This window comes from Lagopus muta, chromosome 9 (genome assembly GCF_023343835.1).
Source record: "Lagopus muta isolate bLagMut1 chromosome 9, bLagMut1 primary, whole genome shotgun sequence".
NCBI lineage: Eukaryota > Metazoa > Chordata > Aves > Galliformes > Phasianidae > Lagopus > Lagopus muta.
Window position 1 is genome coordinate 19,326,637 of NC_064441.1, and position 24,285 is coordinate 19,350,921.

The 24,285-nt window shown below is 49.9% G+C and overlaps 1 protein-coding gene across 1 annotated transcript; it reads right to left on the reverse strand.

Annotated features, from left to right (window-relative positions):
- Window positions 1-247: 247 nt before the first annotated feature.
- Window positions 248-23,956, reverse strand: SLCO2A1 (solute carrier organic anion transporter family member 2A1). The gene is made up of 14 exons (XM_048955388.1): window positions 23,630-23,956; window positions 16,534-16,671; window positions 14,768-14,930; window positions 12,024-12,239; window positions 10,243-10,341; window positions 8,390-8,523; window positions 7,628-7,709; window positions 6,457-6,621; window positions 5,952-6,141; window positions 3,861-4,020; window positions 2,618-2,787; window positions 2,031-2,095; window positions 1,762-1,882; window positions 248-1,653 (listed from the first exon to the last, which is right to left on the reverse strand). Exons 1-14 carry the CDS (start codon window positions 23,939-23,941, stop codon window positions 1,533-1,535), a joined length of 2,136 nt encoding a protein of 711 aa, XP_048811345.1. The 5' UTR covers window positions 23,942-23,956; the 3' UTR covers window positions 248-1,532.
- Between the last annotated feature and the right edge of the window lie 329 nt (window positions 23,957-24,285).

The window sequence follows — 24,285 nt, forward strand, 5'->3', positions numbered from 1 at the left end:
GTCAGTTGCCCTGCCCAGCAGCATGATGCTCTGCTGGGATGCTGGCTCCACACATCTCTGGGAGGAGGGTTGTTCTGCAGGATTCAGTGCTGGGAATTGCAAGGTCCTACTGCACTGAAGTTTTTCCTCTCGTTTTATTATTTCCTGTTTAGTTCTAGACAAGGAGCAAGCTTATGGCTCCCAATGGACCTTTTCTCTCTTTTGTGGGTTTCTCTCTCATTTAGTGCTTTTTTAATGGCTCGTGTGATCTGTTATGTTCTTTTCCTTTTTATGTTCTTTTCCTTTCTTTCTGGGCATCCTCTGACTCCTTGTAGTATTGCCAAATGTTAGTATTGATGGGAGGAACAAAAACAGGCTTGAGCAAAGACCTGTGCTCATAGTGGAGCTCTAAAGATAACCTGGGAGACGTGCTGTTCCACATAGGAGGGGGGGAGGATTATACTTAGGGAGTGTGTTACATTTTGGTATTTGCTGCAGCCAATGCAGTGCTGAAGTGTGTTTGTTGTGCTTCAACTCCCTTTGCTGGAGAATGTTGCTGTTTGCTTGAGTGGTAGTTCTGCTTGCTTCCTTCTCTGAAAGCAGAGACTGAGCATCGCCATCTGGTGGGATAAAGTAGCATGAGGCCCTGTTTGGTTTTAAGTTATTCTTTTAGAAAAATATTTCTGTAATAAAGCATTTGACAGAATGTTTCTTCTCAAGTCTTGGTTTGGTCATTCCCTATTGCCCTCTGCGTTGACTCTGCTTAGCAGTGTTAGGGTCACAGGGCTCATGCTGAGCTTCCCTGCATGGCTCCATCCCTCCCCCCCCTGTCTTCTTGCAGCTTCCCTTCATCACCCAGGCCGAGTTCAGCCCTCCAGACCCAGCTCTATTCCCCCAACTCAGTTCTATCCCATCACTGTGGCAGGGATGTTCCCCTGTGCCTGCCCATAGGGATAGCTCTGAACAGGGTGGGGGTGACTGATACACCACATGGAAAATTGACCTTTATTTAAAAAAAAAAAGCAAACAAACACAACAGTCAAACCCTTTCCAAAATGTTCTGTACTAAACCACAAGTGATGACTTTTCATGTCCATGCTGACCTGTACAAGAGGGATGGGCAGGGGCAGACAGGGAGGCCACCAGGACGTGGCAGCAATCTTGCTTGCTCCTATCCTGTCTGGAGGGCAACACCTGGCTGGAAAAGGCACAGTGGAGCAGGACCATTGCTTGCATCTGTGTACGTGGGTCCAGGCTGGAACACAGCCCCCATCTGCTTCCTGGGAGTGCAAAGCAATGGGTGAGTCCTGGATGACCCACCTGGAGGAGCTGATCCCTAATGTGTCCAGGGCTGCATCCAAAGCTGGGACCGGTGGGGATTGTCCTTTGCAGGGATCACAAAGATGCTCTCTCCCCAGGCTGGGTTGTCATGAGAGGAGTGAGGAGCTGCTATGTTGAAGTTGCTCCATTACAAAAGAATGAGAAATCGACCAAACTCCCCAAAAGGCAAAGTGCTGGTGGTGGGGAACGAAGTGCAGTCAGTCTTTGTGCAGTTACACCAGGCCGGCCGCTTTCTCCTGCACGTTGTACTCCTTGCTCCTCTTCACCTTCCAGCCAATGAGGGCAAGGAGGATGGTGCCCACCACTTTGTATCCCACCTGCAGCCCCAGGTATCTGTGAAGAGAAGATGAGGGAGATGCCCTATCCGGAGGTGGCTCCAGAGGTCAGCTTTGGGGACTTGTCCCCATGGCAGCTCTGGGTGCCACAGCTGAGGCCAGGTACCTGTTGCGAAGGAAGTCGTTGTTGTAGTAGGCACAGAAGCGACGCTGTGAGCACTGTTTCTGCCAGTAGATGCAGGAGGAGTCGATGAGGGCACCAAACATGGCTGGAGCCGGCAGCCAGGCTTTGGAGAAGAGAGGGCTGGGTCAGGCTCTCTGCCCTTCCTGCCAGCTTCACCTGCTGCCTCCAAGGAGGTCACACGCCTCCTGTGCCTCTAGCAAGCTTCAGAGTGCCCTGTCACCCCCCAGCCTCATCAGGAGGCGGTCACTCACCCAGCAACCTCATCAGCAAGAATTGGACGCCAATGGCAAATGACTTCTCATCCTGGTTCACCACCCTGCAAGGGAGAAGCCAGGTGAGGTCAGAGCTGGTGGCAGCAGTGCTCTTCTGGTTTCACTGTCAGGTTCATAGCCATGGACCCGGTTTCTCCCCCGTTCTTCCAGTTTGGAATGGAGAACAGTGGTTGAATGACCCCGTGGGGATTAGGAGGAGCCCAGAGAGCTGCTGGGATGAAAATCTGTGGGGATGCTACAGCATAGGGTTTTGTTCTTAATTGAGGTTCTACTCCATTCTACCTGATATAAACTGTAAGGAAGAGCTGAAATAGGAATTGCTGAAATAGGAAACATTCTACTGTTTAGGGAATTGCCATATTTCATAGCCAGGGGTGTGGAGGAAGGGGTTGCTCTTCAGCAAGAGCACTCAAAGCATTAAAACAAGGGGGTTCCTGCTTATTGAGACCCTTCTGTTACTGATGAAAGAGAAACCTGCAAAACTTGATCAAATGGTGAACAACTGTTCTCAGATCCTTATGTAGCTGAAACTCGTTGCCCCACAAACTCCCCTGCCCACTGCTCACCGTAGCACCATCATGTAGAGGGGGTTGTGACACAAGCAGGCCACCAGGGCAGCGAAGGAGATGAGGAAGATGACAGGGAGGAGCATGTGGGAGCAGCTGAGTGGACAGGAGCCCGTCTTGGCAGAGGACAACCCACTACCAGCAGAGATCTGGGAACAGTTCCTGTAGATCTGTTGGAAACATTTGAAAACAAACAAACAAACATGTAAAACTCCCCTAGTCATGCTATGAGAGGGGTGGAACCCTGGCATAGGCTCCCAAGGGGGTGGTGGAGTCATTGTCCCTGGTGGTGTTCAAGAAAAGGGTAGATGCCACAGTGAGGGACGCAGTCTGGAATGGGCACAGGCATAGGTTGGGGTTTGATCTGATGATCTTAATGGTCTTTCCAACCTTAATGATTCTGTGGTTCTATGTCACCACACCCCTTGATAAAGGAGCGATGGAAGCATCAGCTCCAATGATATGGCCATGGCATCCTGTTGGGTGTCCTGACCTCCTGTAAGGGGACATGCCACCATTCCCTACCCAGGGCTTTCCAGTCAAGGTAGGGCCTGCCTACCCTTCAGGTAGATCCAAGCCTTCCTGCTCAAAAGCAATTTTCCTAGATCTTACTAACTCCAGTTTCCTGAGCAGCCTAATATCTGCTCTCCCATGACCAGGGTTGAGGTTCTGTAGCAGTTTTCTTCATTTTAAATTTGACTACCTCATGGTCACTATGGCCAAAATGACCACTAATCACCACCTCATGCCCAAGACCTTCTCTGTTCAGAATTGACAGATCTAGAAGGGTTAACACCCTGTCCCCCCCCTACCATGGGCTGGCTGCTCCCCACCAGCTCAAGTGCTCAGACCACATCCAGCCCAGTCTGAGCATCTCCAGAGATGGGGCATCCACACTTTTCTGAACAGCAGTGCCAGGGCCTCACCCTCTCTGTGTAAAGAATTTCTCCCTCACATCCAACCTAAATTTCCCCTCTTTTAGTTTAAAGCCATCATCCCTTGTCCTATCAAGTTGAAGTCAACAAGGGCAGTTGATCAAGAGGTCTCTCTTAGTTCCTTAAAGAATAATTCAAATATCTAAACGGCTCTACTGCATCCAAATTCCTACAGCACTGCTAGTCTTCACTGTGACAACAAGCAAGGTGCACTCATAGCAAAACCTCAAACCTTCTGGAAATTCTTTGGATCTTGGCACGGCCACAACAGCTCAGCGTGGTGGCCACATCCTGCTCCCACTACTCACCACCTGTGTGGGAGCTGAGGAGTCAGTGCTGCTGTTGGTGCAGCCAGCAAAGCAGGGTGAGATGTACTCCACGTTGTTTTCTCCACACACTGGGTGAAAGACGTGCTGGGAGCAGTGGCACCCACTCGGTGCCTTAACCTGTGGCTGGGAACTCTGTGTTCTGCCAAAGAGAAAATAAACAAAAAATTTAAAAAAAAAAAAATAAAAATAGTAATAATAATAAGAAATAGGAAAAAAAGATGTCCCTCCCCAGTCCTCTTCCTAGCTAGCCAGTTTCCCTGTTCCTATGTGTGCTGGGATGCTGCCAGGAGCAGGCTGGCCTTGTGCCAGACCCCTATCCCCTGCAGGTACCTCTGCAGTGTACAGGGAACTTAGCAGCCTGTAATTATGTTATGTCTGCAAACAAGTGCTCACACACTTTCTTTTTTTTTCCCCCAGCTGAAAACTAATCAGCAAACGCCTGGAGAAATGTTATCTGGGCTCCATCCAAAACCGCACAAACAGATGTGCGAGGAGCCCCAGCTGGAAACGCCATCCAGACAACAACTGGAGATGGGCTCGCTTCCAGACAAACCTGATGACAGTGTGTAAGGCAAGAGGATAAGCTGAATGATCTGTTCTGTCTTGCCTTACTACCTAAGGGAGCTCAGCTGCTGGAGCAGCACCCTCTGCCTGCTGCCCTGGGGGCCATCCTTGGGCTGGTGGGCACTGCCCACCTGGTTCACAGCACCTGGAGCCCAAGGGGAATGGTGTTTTCATGTTTCTGAGGGCTACAGCTAGGAGTGGTCAGAGCAGCTTGAGTATTGGACTCTTGCAGGTGTTGCAGAAGGAGAAGCAGAGGGGAGAAGATGACAGAGCTGGGACTGTGGGAAATGGAGAATGCAACTGTTGTTGGGAGGCATGTCCCTCCTGAAGTCTTTGATGAGAAGGAAGGATCTGCTTGGATGTGACATCCAAAGGGACAATCCCTTGGGTGGGTTAGGCAATGCTGTCATGTTCCTGCTCCTCTCCAGCCAGCACAAGGCAGCTGCTGCAAATGGGAGCACTGACAACTCCACTATGGCCTTTCCCAAGCAGTCCCATGCCTCTCAGATGGACTCATGTCTCAGCATGCAGACAGCAGTAGCTCTGTGAGCTCCAGAGCTTCTAGAGGTTGAAAGATCTACCAAGTTCCCCAGACCCTACAGCTTCATGTCGCCCATTTCATGTGCTACACTGAACTGCAGAAAAAGCTGAAGGTGAGCTAAGGACAGTGGCTGCAAACATGAAATCAATCTCTGCCTTCCTCCAGCCTCCTTTTTGTCATGCAAGTCCACCCACCAGCCTCCCATTCCACCAGCAAACCCCATCATGTCCAGTGAGTGCTAGCAGGGCTAATATTACCAGTAAGAGATGAGCACTGTGAAGCTAAGATGCCTTCCAAAGTATAGCAAGTGGCATCTGAGCTTGAGCTGAAGGCACAAAATCTTGCTCTCAAGCAAAAAGCCAATGAGGATGCCAACAGGGATAACAATGCCTCAGCAGACTATTGCATGATCCTGAATTAATATTACGTGCCATACAGACAAAATACTAAAATGCTGTCCAGGCATGAGTTTGTTTTGTCTTATTTTAACTGGGTATGAAGAGCTCTGTCCCTCACTGTATCATGGGATGGGAGCTTTATTGCTGGCAAAGGGAAATGTGCACAAAAGTGCCTTGCAGATATGCTGACGGTGCAAATGACCTGTGCATGATGCACTTCACAGAAAGCCTGTGGAGTGGGGTGGAGTCTAAATATCACTTCAAAAACTAAACAATAAAAAAATGGGGTAGCAATTAATGGTTTCCACCCAGGTGAGCAGAAAGTCCAGTTGGAACAAGAGCAGCATGTTCCATGTGGACATGGGCACTAACACTACTACTCTCCCCCTAGAAATCCAGGGCTAGAGAGAAAAATATACTCTGAAAAATCAGGAATAAATGCCTTTCCAAGTTTTCTGTGCTGTATAGTGCTTATCTCTCCTCCAGGAGTGACCCCATGGTTAACCAAGTCAAGAGCTGGAGAGGGGAGGAACACAAAGCTCGGAACAACCCAAGTGCTTGTGTTACCTGGAGGGGTAGATCCCATCGATGAGTCCCGTGGAGCAGCCCATGAAGAAAATGGGCAGGCAGATGAGGATGGAGAAAACCAGTACCACCACAGAGAACCGGGGGATGGCCCGAAGGGAGAAGGCGAAGCGTTTCATGATGATTCCTCCTAAGAGCATCCCAAGTGCTGCTGCTGGCAGGTTGACGGCTCCTGCAGAGGAACGAAGGCATCAGGCAGGCATCCTGCCTGCCAGGCACCTTGCTGCTGGCTGGGGGTCAGGGACCTCGTGGTGGCTGGGAGAATCCATGGACTGTTACTCAAGATAGACCAAGACCCAAACAGTTGGCACCTATAGGAAATCTCAGCCTCAGGAGCTTCACTTGGAGATGTAGAAGCAAGCCTTGGTGCATAATCATTTCTTTCAGCATCAGAGCTATGCAGACCTGCTTCACCCACGTGCATTTCCAACAAGAGCTGCTCTGGCCCCCGAGAGCAAGTGAACAGATGTGGTCACTCCCTGCTCACCGATGAGAAAGTTGGCGTAAGAGGAGGTAGCACCGTACTGCTTCTCCAGGAACTTGTTGAGAAAGGTGGAGAGACCCGCAATGACAGAGGAGAAGCTGCACTGAGCAAGCACCAGGAGGATAAACAGGGGGTTGAGGAGCAGCTTGAGGAAGATCTTCGGGAATCCTGTGAGGAAACAGCAGGAAAAGCAAATTTTAGCTACAAGGTCCTGACATGGCTCCTGTGGCTGAGGAAGAGAGTGTGGTTTCCTGATGGGACATTGCGTTCCCCTGCCTGGCCAGGACATCCTGGTCTTGCAGCCCAGGCAGACTGACTCCAGGCCTCTCAGAGGCAGGTCTGTTTATTTGGCCTCTAATTAGCTTTCCTCTTCTAGCTGAGTGCCAGCATCCATCAAAGCTCAATGAGATAGAGAGGAGGGGGCTGATGGCCACAGGATGTGACTGCAGTGGATGGAGAGGGAGTGACTTCAACTGGAAACAAGTCATTATGAGCTTAAGAAAGGTCATCATGCAATCCCTCTCACCAGTGAAATCCCAATAGCTACTCATAAACAAGATGGTGAGCCGAGGTGCAGCAACCTCAAGGCAGCAGCTGTGGCACCAGCAGCCCCATGGCTCCTTATGGAGCCTCACGTCATGTAAAAACCTCAAAACTACCATCAGAAATGATTCAAACATCAATACTGATGACTACGAGCAGGAGGGAAGCAGCGTCCCTCCTTCAGCAGTCATAGAATCATTAAGGCTGAAAAAGACCACTGAAATAATCCAGTCCAACCACCCACCTACTGCCAATACTGCCCACTAAGTTCCTCAGTACCATATCTCCACGGTTCTCGAGCACCTCCAGAGAGAGTAACTCCATCATTTCCCTGGGCAGCCCATTCCAGCATCACCAGTATTTCGGAGAAGTTTTTCCTAGTACTGAACTAGAACTTCCCCTGGCACAACTTGAGGCCTTTTTCTCTCATCCTATTAGTCCTTAGGGAAGGATGGTGCCTATGTGCTATGGCCTTGGAGGGGCCTGACTGGCATCTCCACCCAACACAGTTGAGGTCAACCTGTAAATGCTGATGTCGTAGTGTCCACCCAGCCCAGGCTAACATGGGATACAGGCCATGCCACCTCCCTGCACCCCCATCCACCCTCGCCTGTAAATGTCAGTTCTTTACTTTTGATAAATTCCAGCAGGGAGGTTTCTTCAAATTCCCTCTTCTCCATCTTCCTCAGCATGCCATCCTCTGAGCTTGGGTCCTGGAGAGGAAGAGAAGAGCATCCAGCCATGAGAGGAGCGCGGGTGCCTGGCTGGTGCAGCCCCAGGACTCAGCAAGGCCAGGGAGCAGCAGAGCCCATCACGGGCATCTTTGACTCTTGAGTAGAGCAGCAAGACTCAACTCAGAGAGGTTATAAGAGTTTGGAAAGCTTTGAACTCTGACCAAAAGGAAGATATTTCTTCTTAAATTCTGGAAAAAAAAAAAAAGGGGGAAATGGAAGTTGGAGACAGGCCAGCTCCAGTCTGGTGCATCCTTATAGTATAATCCTGAAATATTTGGGATTTGATTTTGACCTTTAAAGAATCAATGGTTAAACAAGACCAAAAATCCCCCAAACACTATTTTTTTTGAAACGAAACCAATGAGGCTTGGCTTTGAAAATACCGAAGTGGAATGTTTTGATAGCTCTATGTCTTTTCTTATTTGTTTTAATGGGAAGCTTGCCTTGTTTCTTTCCTATTTTTTTCCAAACAAAAAGCCCATTTTTCAAACAGTGACTATAACCTCACAGAAGGCATTGTGGCAGGGTGTTGAGATACGGTCATTGCCATTGACAGGGAGCGGAGCACTCTGGCAGGATGAAGTCACCGAGGACAGACCCCTACCGAAGAGGAACTCTAAGAAGACCTGCAGCCACCATGCTAAGAGGTGGAGCCTCACCTTTCCCTTCAGCATGTACCGAGGGAAAAAGAAGTAAGGAATGGACGTGAGCACCAAGCACCCGGAGGAGATCAGCAGCCCCAGCCACCAGGCTCCAATCCATCGCTGGTCCTGCGAGGTCAGGGTCACTGTTGCTGTAAGACACAAAGACCCGTCATCAGAGCTCTGCCTGTACAAGTCCAATGGTAAAAGGGGAAAATGTCCATGTCAATATGGACAAAGAGCACAGCCTATGGGTCTCTCTGCTGGTGTGGCAAATGAAGGGAGGCGAGAACTCCTACCAGCTCATATCAAGATGAGCTCTGGCTTCTGGGAATCAGTGAGTCCCTCTGCCCATATATGTGGGTGTGGATGAGCTTTCCTCACTAGTCCCCACCCAAACTGCTCTGAGCCTCACCAGTACCCACGGGACACATATAATCAACATCACAGCACACTGATGGCACGGGTCCAAGCACTGCAGCCAGAAGGTGACAACAGGGTCCCGGCTCCAACCTCCTCTACCCGGGCACATGGTTGGGTTGGGACCACGCTATCTTCCCTGGCTGCCCAGGCGAGATGGGGACTGAGGAAAGGCACAGCCATTTTCCTGGAAATGTCTGTTCTCCCACCGCTTCAGGCTCAGTAAGTCACATAGCCTCACATAGTGCTGGCAGAAGAACACTTCTAATGAGAATGGCTCCCGAGTGGACAAAACCCCGTGTGCTCACACCCTTGGTCCGGAAAAAGGAGGAGAGACAAGCACTGCTCCATCCCAATGTGGACATCCTCCGGCTGTTCACCAGAGGTCGAAGGCTTGCTTGGCTTGGCACAAGTAGTGCATCTCCCCATTGCAGGGACTTTTTGGGAGGGCTCAGGGTCGGCTTCCTGCCTAGGACACAGAAGTAGTGACCCCCACCCCACTGAACAATTCCTCACTGCCCTGAAGGCACCGATCCACTGCGGATGTGGACGTCATCATGGAGCGACCAGGCAGGAGATGCTATATCTGTCTGCTGCCACAGGGTGCGAGCCAAGGCTTTTTGCTGTTTCCTGTCTTGGGTTCATTTATTATTCTTATCAGGCACGGGACAAATATGTCAGGCAGGCTCTGATCTCTCAAAGGAAACACAGGAAAAGCCACATTATTGATGAAGCCAGGGAGAATTCTTTAGTGATTAAATTACCAGGAATAATAAGCACATACTGTGGATAGAGGAAATAAGCCCTGCGGTGGTGCCAGCTTGGTTCCAAACCTGCAGATGCTGGTGAAGGGTGGTGGGCAGGAGGTTGAGTGGAATCACAGGATCACTGAGGTTGGAAAAGACCTCTAAGGTCATCTAGTCCAGTGCTCACCTACCACCAGTATTGCTCACTAAACCACATTCCTCAGTGGTTCTTGAGCACTTCCAAGGACAGTGACCCCACCTGGGCAGCCTGTTCTAGTGTCTGACCACTTTCTAGAAGGTCATTCTCACATCCAACCTGAATCAAAACTTCCCACGGACATGCAGGACAATGGCTGCCCCATGGCTGTCTTCTCCCTGCTGGATGCTTCAGGTGTTCCTGATCCTCTCTGGCACTGTGCAGTATTGCACTTCCTCAGCATGGGAGCAGCGGGCAGCAATGACCACCATACTGAGCAGGACACTGAGGTGTCCCTGCTGCAAGGCACTGCTTCCATGGTGACCTCAGGTCCATCTGTAGCCTTCCTTGTGGGGAGATGATGTAGAAGTGACCCTGGAATGCTATCCCAGGTCCATTTATTTGGGTCAAAAGAGTAAGGAGTGCATTCTACCTCCAGTCCTCTCAGAGCAATCCTCTGATTCACAGAGAACTTTTAGGAAGACCATCCTGACTTGGGAAATACTCACCCATGTCAACTCTGCCAATGTCCACGAAGAGCCGCAGCACCACAGAGCCCAGCAGGTACCCAAACGCGGGGCCAAACACTGCGATGGCAAAGAGGATGGCTGGGAAAAAGAGCAGAGCGTGAGTAGATCACAGCCTCATTCAGACATGGAGAAAGAATGATGCTACAACATGCAAAGAAGAAAAATTGTAGGATCATGGAATGGCTTGGGTTGGAAGAGACATTAAAGATCACTGAGCTCCATCCTTACTCGCCACCAGCTCAGGCTGCCTAGGGCCCCATCCATCCTGGCCTTGGGCACCTCCATGTTTGGGGCACCCACACTTCTTTGGGCATCAGTGCCAGGGCCTCACCACTCTCCGAGTAAGAAATTTCTTCCTCACATCCAATCTAAATTCCCCCTCTTTTAGTTTAAAGCCATTCCCCCTTGTCTTTCCTGTTATCTTGCGGATTTGCTATACGGACAGTACTGGTGATTCTCTGTGACCAAGCAGGGAGCTGCAGGTTGAACTGCAGGAAGGTAATGATGTGGCTCTGGGGCTCCTGTGGTAATTAAGACTCTAACCCTCACATGGAAGGAAAAAAAGAACCCAAAAAAACAAAGCTGTCACCTCACTCTTTTAGAGACAAGCAAAAATTGTTTGTTCAAAACATCAGTGGAAGTGAAACACGATGACTCAGGGGGAGCAGAAAGGGCAGCAAATCACCCTTGGTTCTTCTGACCTATTCCTGCCCCGAAAGCAGATAGCTCAGACCAAACCCATGAGGTCAAAATGTTTCCTTTTGACTTCTTTGGAATGAGAGGATCTGACTTTCCTTCTTGGAAGAGGCTCCTTTTTCTCCTAAAACATAACAAGACTCAAGCACCAATGGCATTTACACTGTATTGAGGCAACCTAGATGCACAGGGACATTCCCACGGCCCTAAAATGACTACCTATGCAGTCAGGAACCAGCCAGCCCTTTATAGAAGATGCCAGATGAGTCTGAAGATGCTGCCAAGCTCCTCAGGGCTTGTTCAATGCCTGTCCTTGGAAGCCCAAGCCCAAAGGCTTTCTCTTCTCCTTAAGTGCCTATCTTATTTTGGAACATCTGCTTTGATTTCCTAAATCACGCTGACGCTTTTGGCTGCTTTGAAGACATTGTTTGCCACTCAGGGGAAATCAGATTTTTAAAATAACTTATGGTATCAGATTTTCAAATAACCAAACTTGAAGCACACCAGCCCCTGCTGGGCTTTGCCATTCATGTGGAAAAAGGGCAGTGTAGACCAGTGCCAGCTCCCATCCCTTTGGGCACAGAAGTCCTCCTGAGCCTGGGAGCAAGCATCAGGCAGGGTCAGATGGCCAATTCCATGGCAAAATTGTCAGCTTTGCTGCAAAACTTGCACTAACCAGCTCCTATAGGCCATCATACCTCTGGTTAAAGCCCAGTGAACTGATGCTCTGTAAGAACAGGCAACGGCCTCAGGGAAGGCTCCCTTACTACTTCTGCCCATGGATGGTGGAATGTTTCTCCCAGATATTAACACAAGTGAGAAGCTCCATCTCAGCCATCTCATCCCCTTGCTCTGGTTCTTTAGCTTCCTAACACTCACACCATAAACAAAACCTTACAGAGAACAGCTGGCTGACAAGGAATGGGGCACTGTCATGGGGATGACCTCACCTGAGTCCCTCTGTATGCTCACCCTATGCCGTGGAGGCCAGGAGTCCTTCTCCAGCTCAGCTTGAATGCTGGAAGGAAAAAAAACTGACACAAAACAACACTCTTCCCACTCACCAACATACAGCGGAGAATTGTTTGCTTCTGCAAAGTCATCCACATAGGAGATCCCAAAGGGCTGAATGGGAACTGTCCCAATTCCAGCCAAGAGCTGAGCGATGACCATCATTGCCCACATGCTGCTGGCCTCCTTCTGAGGGTCCTGGGTGGCATTCGGGCACACAAACTTGTTCTCTGCGTAACAAAGCTCAGCCTGGATCTGGCTCTTGTTACCTGCAATAGAAAAGAAAGAGCATTACAGAGCTAAGCACAATCCTGCCTCCTCCAGCTCCTGCATCAGTTCTGCTGGGGAGTGTAGTGATAAATTGGCTCAGGCTGACCCTAATTCCCACCTCTCCTCTGCACAGCTGCATTAAATCTGCAAACATTAGGTGTCTTCCAAGCCCGTTCCTAGGTGCATGCTGTTGGAGTTGGGATGGGTTGCTTGTTTTGTTTAGCACTCCTCATCACCTTTACCCCCCTGGGGTGCTGCACTTGGCTCAGGGTAGCAAAGAGTCCAGCTGTGGGTTTTATCACATTAAAGAAGAAGGAAGCAAAGTAATTTTTGCAACTGCTGAGGAGAAAGGTCAGCCCTGCAGCCCCATTCCACTGAGTCACATTCAGGCTGTCAGCGGAGAATAAAAACCTCTTTGCTGTGGCTGCAGCAGTGCTGGGCTCAGCCAAGTGACAGCAGCCCTTGGACACATGGTGTCAGAGCTGGTGGGAAAGTGTAAATATTCAGCAATGGATGGAAAAACCTGTTTTGCCTGCAAAATGACTGTGTTACTGAGCAAACAAACTAAGCTCTAGTCTTCTCCTGTTAGCTCTTCCTCTTCTGGCTTTTTTTGTTATTATTGATATTTGTAATTTTTTTTCAACATTTTGATCTTCCTGACTCGTATAATAACTCACATAATATGCCTCTGAGCAAGCAGAAATGAGAGATCCAAATGCTTGCCCAGTGGTTAGGGGCTCTAACTGGCATATTGTGGCAGTACATTCCTAATAGTCACCACAAAATTCCTGGTGCAAGCTCAATTGCAGCTGCATGGCCAGGAGGGTCTGTGCCGCCAGACAGAAGGAGCCTCTTTGGCTAATAAAGATTTTATGGCAGCAACAGTGAGAGCTACAGAAGTTAAACAAGGACAATCTAACCCAGGACTGGTTTTTCCATGCCAACAGTCTGTGCTCAGTGGTGGGACCAGGAGCCCCGGTTGGGTGGCACCAGCCTTCCCACAGCTGGCAGAGCAGAGCAGAGTTCAGGGGGGAGCAGGGGTGGGAGGAACTTGTGAGCAGATCTCTTCCCTGTGCTATGCTCCCTGCCCATGCTTGGAGTCCCATTGTGCTGAGCAGGCGGACCGTGAACACCTCTTGTGGTGGCAAACTCACAGCCAAAGCGACCCAACGGCTCCCAGCAAAGCCATGGCTCCTGCCTTTGCCATCCCCTTGCTGATACAGCATGGGGAATGCAGCTTGGCTGAGTACTGCATTCTGAAACAGGAGCTGGCATCAACGCACACCAGCTGGCTCCCAAAGCCTGCTCAGTTAAATCAGAAGCCATTAAATCTCTTACTGGCTAAAGTAGGAACAGGGCATACACATCAGCCCTCCTTTCTGAAGCCTTCTCATCAGCCAGATGGACTGCTTTGCGCTCAGAGCACGTGAGAGCCAACACACACCCTGGCTACAAACATCTTGAGTTTGTCAAACACCAGCCATCCCTACAAGACTGATGGGGGCAGGACTGTTGCGGTGAGAGCACCTCTGGGAATCTGAATCATAGAATCACATAATCATTAAGGTTGGAAAAGACCCCTGAGACCTCCAAGTCCAACCCCGCCATGCCCACTGACCACATCCCTCAGTGCCACATCTCCACAGCTCTGGAACACCTGCAGGCGTCTCCCTCACCTCCCTGGGCACTGTGTGACAATGCGTTTCCTCTCTTTCTGAGTTTTTTCTAATATCCAAAATTTCTAAATTCACCACTGCCCTCCCCCCAAGAAAATCACACAACTGAAGGGGTTCATCCAAAGTTATAAGGATATAAGCATCATCTCCGAAAACAAAACTGTGGCCCAAGCAAGATGTCCAGAAGAAGCAGAAGGGATACCCCTATTGTCCCATTCAGAAGACATTGCAAACCTATACCAAAGTTGGGCTTCAAATTGTAAATCTGTGCCTTAAGTCCCTCCAAGCACTCCAAATTCTATGTGGGGTGGATACAACTGCCCTCCCCTTCTTGGGGAAGCACAGTCACATCTTTGCTGGTGGCCTTTCTTTGATTTTTGCAGGCAAGAACAGGTTGGAAGTGGTGTCACCACCCAGAACTGTACAATGGATTGCTACATCCTGTACTTGTGCTTTGTGCTCATAGTTTTGCTCCTGTGAGGTGGTTGGGCCTCAACCAATTATGTGTGCTCCTTCAGATGTCCTACAACACCATAAGGTATTTTGGGAAGACACAAGGAGGAGGAGACCATGACATCTGAGTGTCCATAGAGGATGAATTGAGGTTGTTCATCCCCACAGCAAGACAACTGGTGGAGCTGTGCTGGTGGAGCACAGCACTGATGTGCCCATGGAGGATGAATTCAAGATGCAACTATCTGTAGAGCCAAGAGTGATGTTAGCCCTTAGCCCTTGGTTTGCTCTTCTCCTATGCATGGCTACTACCCACATGGTCACAACAGAACCAAGGGAAGATCTCCAGCTCTGTTTTCTCCTAATATCCCCTCCTCAGGAAGGGTGAGGGCACTTACCAACACTATGTGTGGTGTATTTGTAGGGGTCTGAGAGGAAGTGGGGCAGGGTCACCAGGAAGGCTCCCAGTGCCAGCAGCAGCCCCCCAGCTCCAATCACCCGCGGACGGTGCACTCGGCTACCAAAATAGCTGACAAAGATGATGAGGACCACATTGCCAATCTGGAAAGAGCAAAGTGAAACAGAGAGGACATTAGGAGATGTAACAGAGAAATCAAGCCCCCCGTGACCATGTCCAAATGAGTAGAGAGTTTGTTCGGTCACTCGTGGTTCCTAAGAGCTGGAACAAAACAACCCTCAGCTTCAGCCCACAGATTTGTAGCAATGACTGCTTCCTTCTTATCAAAAGCCAGCAGGCCCCAGCTCCCTGTGTGCATCCCTTGTCATCACTGCCTGCTTCACGACCTGCCTGGGATCTGGCTGGGGCTCTGCTCACCACCCACATGTTCCCCACTTCCTCAGACGTGGCAAAAACCTGATGATTCCCTCAAATCCAGCAAGAAACTTAGTTTATCACCTGCATTCCCATAATTCTAAGCAAACACAAGATAAGGTACAAAGTACAGCTCATTGCAAATGTTTGTGACACTAGATCTTTGCAGCCACAGACGTAATCAACAGTCTCATCTTCCTTGATCAGCTGAAAGATGTGTAAATATTCAGCCTATTTGGTATGCAAACTGTAACTACAGGATGAGCACACAAAAATTACCACTAATGGCTTTTTCTCAGCTTGGGACAAGCTATACGTTTTAACCCTAGCATGTATATGAGTATGTATATGTATAAACTCTTTTTATATATGTTTACATGGGCTCCCTTCTTTGTCTCTTTGTGGTTTTTGTTCTTGGAATTGCTGCAGACTAGACAAGCAAAGATTTCAATCCAAGGGATGCTGGATTTTGCTTTGGTATTACATCTCCAAGCATAAAGTCACATGAGTTTAAACAATTTGGGTAAGGAGCGCAAGGGTTACTGATGTATTGCTGCTGTGAGCAGGAGAATACTTTGTAAGACATTGTTATGTCAGTTTCAGATGACACACTACAGCTCTCTACAATGAATCTCTTCTTTTTTGTGGTTTTGGCCTAGTTCCAATCAGTGGAAAGTCCTCCACTGAATTTTTCTTTTTAACCTTGGATGCATGCATTGGTTGGGATAAGATCTGGGCACCTACATCTCCAAGGTGCCAGGAGGATTCTCAGTGCCCAGAGCCCATTGGTCAAAGATCCCATGCAAGAAGAGCAGCCATAGGCAAGTTGGGCATCCAACAAGCACTTTTTTGGCTGTGCCATCAAAAGAAAGTCTCTCTCAGCAGGGCTCTTCCTACCTAGCCTTGAAGAGCTAGCAGAAAGGATGCAGTTTGTGACAACACAATCCAGAGAATTTATTCCAGAGGAGTAAGTGAGTAATGGCATATACCTCAAAGGGTGGCATGTCTGTCCATACTTCCAGAACTGCCTAATGATCTTGTCATTGACTGGCCACTCATGAAGTGTCAGGTTTAAATCAAGGCTGTTTCCACCCTGAAGCTTCTTAAGAAACTGATCTGCACTTTGGACACAGTTTAGATTGAGGTCAGCTCAGTAACTTGGTGTCAGTGACAGACAGCGCTTTGCCATAGGGCCATCAAGAGCTGGGAGAGATGGGGTGATAGGGCTGGGTACTGGTGACACCAGGAGAACAACCCCGAGACCCTATTCTGGGAAGCTCCCCTTGTTCTGAACACCCCTTGGGGCCACACACAAACACCTCACCCAATTACCTCATGTAAGCTGGAGATGAAACCCGATGAGAGACTGGAGAGCCCGAAGCGCTTCTCGATGGTGGTGAGGCTGCTCTTGAAGTTGGCGCTGTAGAGGAGCTGGGACAGCTGGAGGAGGCCATGGCACAGCACAAAAACCTGTGGGCAAAAAAAGTGTCAACCCAATCAGTACCACCAGCTGCCCTGCCAACAGGTAGCTGTTGGGCACTGCGTGAGGGGCTTGGGATATAGAGGTGGGCAACTGGTCAACATGGCTGCACGGTTGGCATGCAGCAATGGTGCCATGGTGCCATACTGCAGCCAAAAAGGAGCTGCTCTGCTTTCCATTCCCCGAGACCCACTCCTTCCCAGTGGTCCCTTGAGTTCCCTTGGCTGTAAGGCAAATTGGCCGGGGTGATGGAGGAAAGCATTTTTAAAGGCCTTAAACACCCCAGAGGGAAAGAACAAAACCAATGCTTTCCAATGCTTTCTTGCTGCTGGAAGACCTCCGTGGTATTCTAAAAACAGCATCTTTCCCCACGCCAGTCTCGGAGCCGGGCCAACAACCCAACCAAATGGACATGGAGCATCCCTGGAGTGGAGGAGGGAACATAGGAGCTGATGGGCCAGGGCAGGAGCATGGTGGGAAGAGACAGGGTGGCCGGCGAGAGGGAAGCATTCCTGGCTGGGGATGCGGAGGCAGCTCACCAGTGTCTTTTGATCTATATTTAGTCAGAACAGTTTTCCTTTATTTTCTTTGGAATGGAATGTGTCCTGTCTGGTGCCAGAAGTATTTTAAAATCATTTTTTAAAAAAAAAAGGGAAAAGGTCTTTTTATTTAAATTCACAGGAAATCAAATATTTGCTGAACACCGGAAGCGTGTCCCATGGAGATAACGGCAGGAAGGCCAGGATGATGGATGGGGGGATCAAAGGTACTGAAGTGCTGACAAATTCCTTATGTCCTGGACAGGGGAACGGCAACGCTCCTCAAGGCTATTTATTTGAAATGGCATTGGCACCCAGCAGCCTGGTCTCCTGGCATGAAGAAGGAATGAAATTGACCATGTCTTGTCCTTAAGGACAAAGAGGTGGCTTCTTGGGATGCTTCTTCCACAAGGGAAATGGAACCAGGCAGATGGCAGAGCTTGACATCCAAAAGAGTAACAAACAGAAAAGGAGACGAGAGCAGACATAATAACCTAGAGACCACAGGGAAATAGAAGATGGATAGAGGAAGGGGAATGAGGGGTCACAGTGATGACCACGAGCTCCCCATTGGCAGCGTGTGAGCAGACACACAGAAGCACCATGTGCAGATACACAGACACACCATGTGCACAGTTGGCACTGTGTCAGCTGAGCAGGAGAGGACAAGGTCCCAGGCTGGGACATTACCAACACAAAATGCCTCTGTGATAATGTGGGATGTGACTTGGGAAACGGGGCAGATGACAAAATGGAAAAGAAACAGCTAAACCAGACATCCATCCACTCCTGCACCCAAAAACACCTCCGAGCACATGTCCTTCTGCTGATGGCTGGACCTACCCCTTCACTTTCCCGAGTCTTGGCCTGGGCTTGTGTGTAATTAATGAACCCAAGCAAGCTGGCCTGATGCAGAGTTGACTCTGAGGATGAGAAATGAAGAGGGGATCTTGCTGCCAGAGAACATTAATTTCTGTTCCCGCAGCTCTGGCCAGACCTTACTGAAGTCATTCGAATAAGGAAGCATTAGGGAATCGGAGGAGAGCCGGGACCGCCTGAGATGTGGAGCAGCTGTAGGAGAGCTCTCTCAGCACAGGCATGAGTGCGGTGCTCAGGAGGGAAGAGGATGGATCATGGTGGCTGGGTTCAGCTCAGCGGTGTCAGTCTGCTCTGAGGATGAGAAGTGCATGGGTTGGCAGAGGAGAGGTCAGAGGGAGGGGGTGAGCCCATCCTTTGGGTGGGACGGAGCAGGTTGTGGCTCCTGGGGCTGGATGTGTGCCCTTGGAGCTGCCAGTCTTGAGGCAGCACTGCTCCACACCACCTCCTGCATCTGCCAACCCTACTCACGTATCTCCTGGCGCTCTCTCTCCATTATTGCTTACATAAGATAGCACACTGTCACCACTGTCGTTGGTCTCAGCTGACAGCTAACTAAAAATATGCTGAGACTGGACTTTAAAACAGGCTGTAATGAAAAACGAGCTGTTTCATAAGAGGCTTTTTGGGTTGGCATCATAAATGCAGCCAATAAAATGCTTGGGAAGTTGGGTGAAATGAGAAAAGAACATGAACCTGCCACGCATGTGCTGACATGGGTCAGAGTCAAAGCAAGGTAACGAGATTCAGATCTCTTATTATTTCAAAGAATGAAGTGTTTCTATGGATGGGAGCCCAGCACATTTCTGCGGGGACCAGGGCTCAGGAAGATGGTGGCTTAATGAATTTTGAGCTTATGGTTGGATACAATGATCTTAGGGTTTTTTTTTCATAGAATCATAGAATCATTTACGTAGGAAAAGACACATAAGACCCGCAGACCCAACCACAGCCACTGCCCACATCCCTCAGTGCCACATCTCCACAGCTCTGAACACCTCCAGGGATGGTGACTCCACCACCTCCCTGGGCAGCCCATTCTAGTGCATCACCACTCTTTCCAATAAGAATTTTTTCTTAATATCCAGCCTGACATGATCCTTTCATTCTAAGGTGCTGCCAAGTGCAGCACGACCACTGCCCTTTATTCTCTACTACCTGGAGCAGTGATCTAAGGATCCATTATCTGCTTCCACAACTTCATGCCCTGATAACACCACTCCTTTCCAAACTTATTGCTCACCTTCTTCCTCAGTGTCTTCACCCTGGCAGCCCTGCCTGGAGGGAGTGTGCTGGAGAAGCAAACGAGTGCCAAAGGAAGGGCTTTCCCTTCCAGATGATGGAATAATTTGGGGGGGAAAAAAACAGAACAGCATTGTTTTGAAATCCATTGCTCTCACTACATAGACTGAGCTACTTTGTACTGCTCTTAAGATGCCTAGAACTGATTGAAGCCCGACACAAATGGACATCAATGGTCTCCCTTGGAGGCCCCCAGAAGCAGCAGCTCCATGTTCCAGTCTGTGCAACCTCCTCGCCCCGGCTCTACTGCTCTCACATCAGTGCTAATGTGGGAGCAGCCCGGTTGCTAACGACTCGGATGGAAAGAGCCAGAGCCTAATTTATTAGGTGGACACGACAACTGCTTGGGGAGCTGTAAAAAGAAGCGGAGATCCTTGCAGAGCCCATCAAACTGCTCTCCACTGATTAATGACACCGAGGTGTGACGCGGCCAAGAGCGGGGAGACGCACAGTGAATCTGGCTGGAGTAAATATTTGGAAAGGACGAGGAGTAAGGACGCTCTGTGAGCTCTTTCTGTCCACACAGTGCTATTTGGAGGTGTATTTTGTGTTTCTGAGGGCCAAATCCAAACCTTCTGACTTCATTGGAAAGGGTCATCCATTACTGGAGACCAACAGGCTCCGGCTGAGTCTTGGGAATGTTGGGTCGTGAATTTGCCCTCATTGTACTGGGATTCACCCCCTTCTCCCATTTGGAGGGTTGGAGCAGCTCTAAATTTATCACCCAAAGCAGGAGACCCCAACCTGCCCATTTCATCTGGATATACACAGGCACACAGGGGGGAGATAGCCCTCTACATGCAGTGCCTACATCTCTGTAGAAATAAAAAGAAGCAGAAAAACCCCACAGTTTCTATCGAGGGAACCAAATAGCCTGCCACACACCACGTTCCTCAGTGCAACACCCCAGAGCCAGGAGTGTGGTCCAATGGTAAAGCTGGCTCCTAAATCTTATTTCTCTTGCAGAAAAATAAACAAATAAGCAAATAAAACAGCCAGGGATTGTCTAGAGCATGCGGCTTCCCTAGTGATTAGTTGCAATAACATCTACTGCCAAGTAATCCAAGCTTTACAACCAGCAATTGTCAAGTGCAAAGACAATATTTGCTCTTCTCTCAGCCCAGGCACACGTGGGATTTGGTGGATCCTGAGCTCTGTGCAAGCCCTGCCTTGCTCAACTGCACAGGGAGAGGCTCCGGGGGAGGGCATGTGGCTGCCATGCGGTGCAGGTGCACTGCAGAATGAAGAAGGAGTTTTTGGTGGGGGTCAGACCTCAGCGTATAAGGTAAGGTCTTCACTCCTGGGAAGCACTTCTGCTTGCAATATCTGGTGCATGCTGCAATCCCACTCCTGCAGGCAGGCCAGCTGCATGGCTGGGTCTTCGCTTTCACTTTCTCTGTGCGCTGCCTGAGGCTCTGACCACGATCTCCCGGAGGCAGCTTCAGATTCATTCTGTCTTCCCAACCCCACAGACATGTGCAAACACTCCTCCCACACACCCACAGCTCCCTATCAGCGACACTCCTCTCCTATTTTTCTTCTGATAATCTTATCTCCGCTGACCACTCCTTGACTGTGTTTGGGCACAGAACCACCTCACCCCTCATAAAATCGACTCGCTTCGTGTCTCCTAGACCTTGATCCCACTAAGCTTTCCAACCTGTTATATCCTCTGGCTCTTCCCCATCTTGCTGCTGATGTTCTTCCAGGCACTTTTTCCAAGTTAGAATGCAATCCCGTGAAACCCAGGTAAAACACAGCCTTGGATGCACAAAGCCCGGAACCACAAGTGCTGAGGACCCCACTTGCCCTTCATCCTGCTGCTTCTTTACCACATATCTCTCCAAGGCACCATCCCTCCTCGCACAGCACCCAGTACTGGAAACACCCCCTGATTTTCTTGATTGGTCTGGTGGCCCCGACACATCATGAATGCTCAATGCTTTGCTCGCCAGCATCAAGCCATGCTGTCTTCAGGATAAATACCACTGATTCGATGCATCTTCTATTCTGGCCAACATTTCAACAGAGACTCCTAATCTCTTCCAACAGGATGCAGGAGCACAACAACTCCTACATCTCCTGTCTTCTGAAATGCACTCTCCTCAACAAATTCCTTCAGTTTCTTTGAAGAACAGAACAGTACTTGCCCTGGCACTGTTAGGACCTCAGACCCCAAGGCAAGGCTTCATTCCTCTCCTGCAGAAGACCCCCTGACAGTCTAGAGAGGGGAGATCTACCTACCCTCAGCTTCTTTCAACTGACACTGGTGACAGTAACCCTCTGTTGTCCTCCTGGCTCCTCTCCCACTCAACACAGGGTCAATACCTCCTGCCGCTTGCTCCCCAGTGCCTCCCAGCTGAAACCAGCACAGCTCAGCTAAAGAACAGGATATTTAGAGAGCCCTCCTCCTTGGCATGTTCCTGGGGACCCAGGACAAACAATTAACTACCAATTAGATTAGTGCACAAAAGACAAGACAATTAAGGCAAAGAGGCTGAACCATTTGTAGTTGGAAAGTGGCACTGCAAATAGATAATGACTCAGAAAGAACCCTAATTTTGGGCAAGGTGGTTGGCATGCTGTTGGAAGGCATTTTGCACCCTGTTATCATTCTTTCAGGCAATGAGAAGCCAAATTCTGAAGGGCTTCAATCACCCCCATGTTCCACACAGAGAAACAGGGGCAGAGATCAGGTTGCTCCAGTGAGGGGATACAAGGCAGACACCCCATGGGCTGCACCAAGTGGTGCTGCTCAGTATCAGAGCAGGGAGCCCCAGAGCTACTGCAGTCTGGTCATTGATTCCTATGCACAACACACAGTAACTTTCACAGAACCAACCAGGAACTGCCCCCAGCCGTGTCCCCGTGGGGAACAGCACTCACCTGGGATTGTGTGTCAGCACCTCAGCCACAGAGCATCTCCTCCTGCATCCCAGCAGGGCTGCCACAGAGCTGCCACCCCATCCTGCCTTTCAAATCCCCGCAGCCTGCTCAGACCCACTGCTTCCCACCAGAAGCATTCCCTCTGCATTGACCACAGTGCTGGGAAGTAGCAGGGGGGACCTCGCTGGGACATTCCATCCTTCTGCCCTCCTACATAACCCAGACACAAACTTTCCCCAACACACTGCCTGCAGCACACCAAGGGCTTATTGTGCAGATAGGATGTTTACTGCACACCTTGTCCTTCATCTCAAAACAGCTTCCCAGATCTAGAAGTTCCATCCTGATGCTTTTGTTTTCTACCCCTTTTTGGGGAACTGAGAGCACTGGCAGCCTCCACTTTCTTTACTGCCTTGAAGCAGGGTTTGTTTTTTTAAGGCACGCATATTTTTAAAACAAACCTTGCAGTGCAGGAAGAGCGAGCAGCTCAGGAAAGACATCACCTGTCACTTTATACACATCTGATCTTAAAACCAGGAGCTTTTCCCCAACGCATGGCTCCATCCAGACAGTGCACATCATCCCTCTGATGTGCAATAACAAACCCCAGCATGCTAATGGTATGGGAACGCTTTGCAGCTTTACCCACTGGAGCAGCCTGAAGGACACTGGGACACTTTCTGTCCCCTGTCCCATCACACATCAGCAGTTCCACTTTGTTATATGGGTCTTTCCGACCAGCAAGGGCAATTTTGTCACCTGCTCAGACAGCAGCAGCAGGGACTTAGGGATGCAGGACTGGAAGGACCAGCTCCCTGTGTGCTGCTGGCGCGCTTGCCTGTGACCCCAAAACATCAGCACTTGACAGCAAACCAAACTCCTCCCCACTCCAGACCTCATTCTCTGGTTTACTAAAGCTGCTCTAATCCAAAAAGCACTGCAGACGTGTGTTCAGTGATGCTGCTAGGAAAGCATACCCAGGGATGGGTCCCCCACCAGGACCCCAACATTGCACCCCGCTGCCTCAAGCACTGTGAAACAACATGAGAGAACCCCACAGCCATCTCCACTGCTCCCAAAGCTGCCCCGCTCCCCGCCAAGAATGGACGCAGTCCTGGGGCAGCATTTTGCTTTCGCACCAGGATGTGGTTAATCATTCCCCAGCAGCAGCACGCCGTGTACAGGACGCAGCACATCATGCTGCTTTCACCGAGCCCTGGTGCTCTGCAACCTCATCTGGGGCTGGGGTGCAGAATTTGCTCTCTGCCCCTTTTTTATCAGCCTTGGTCTCAGCACTGGTACTGCATCTGTGCCAGCCTCCTCCTCGTGCATCGCCGCTCCTTACCTTGATGTTGCAGAAGATACCACGGGAGCAGGTGCTGGAGCTTTTGGGGACATCCACTGGGGACTTGGCAGCTTCGGGATGGACCCCCATGGTGCACCCCAACAGATACGCTCGTGAGGGCTCTGGCCCGTCCTGCTCCGAAAACGGTGAGCCGATGAGTGAGCCAGGCAGCGTGAGCACAAAGTTTTTATAAGTCCACACTCGGGAGCGATGATGAAACCCTTTCTCCTCCCTCTTTTCCTTTGGGTGTAGAGGGAACTTTAAAGCTGCAGGAAGCCAGCGCGGGCGTGCGGCGAGCCGGTGGGAGCCCATCGGGTCTGGGTGTTTTGGGGATGGGGACTGCAGGAGAGATCCCTCCCTCCAGCAAGGAGTCACAGAGTGAAAATTAACCCAACCTCCTCCCGCCCTTCTTGCGTGGAAGAATGGTGTTTGTGTGATTCCTGGGAGCTGTTTTAAGGAATAGATCTCCAGGGCTTTGTTTATGCGGAGCACTGATTTATTGTCGCAAAGGAGAAAAAGTGTCAGAGGGAGAAGGGCTGGGGGAAGGGGGAGAAGCTGGCGTCAGGCGCTTCATCAGAATTATTTTCCCTATGTAAAGTGAGGAGAGAGTGAGCCAGATAGGTTGTCCAGAGCCTGGAGACCCCAAATCCCAGCTA

What these genes read in the sequence shown, in the direction of transcription:
- SLCO2A1 (XM_048955388.1), bottom strand. Translation starts at nt 23,941, where the DNA reads ATGGGCTCCCACCGGCTCGCCGCACGCCCGCGCTGGCTTCCTGCAGCT. An exon ending in CATTGGCAGAGTTGACATGG is followed by an intron (nt 8,524 to 10,242) that starts GTGAGTATTTCC and finishes TGTGTCTTACAG; the next exon opens with CAACAGTGACCCTGACCTCG. An exon ending in CTCTACATGATGGTGCTACG is followed by an intron (nt 2,096 to 2,617) that starts GTGAGCAGTGGG and finishes TCTCCCTTGCAG; the next exon opens with GGTGGTGAACCAGGATGAGA.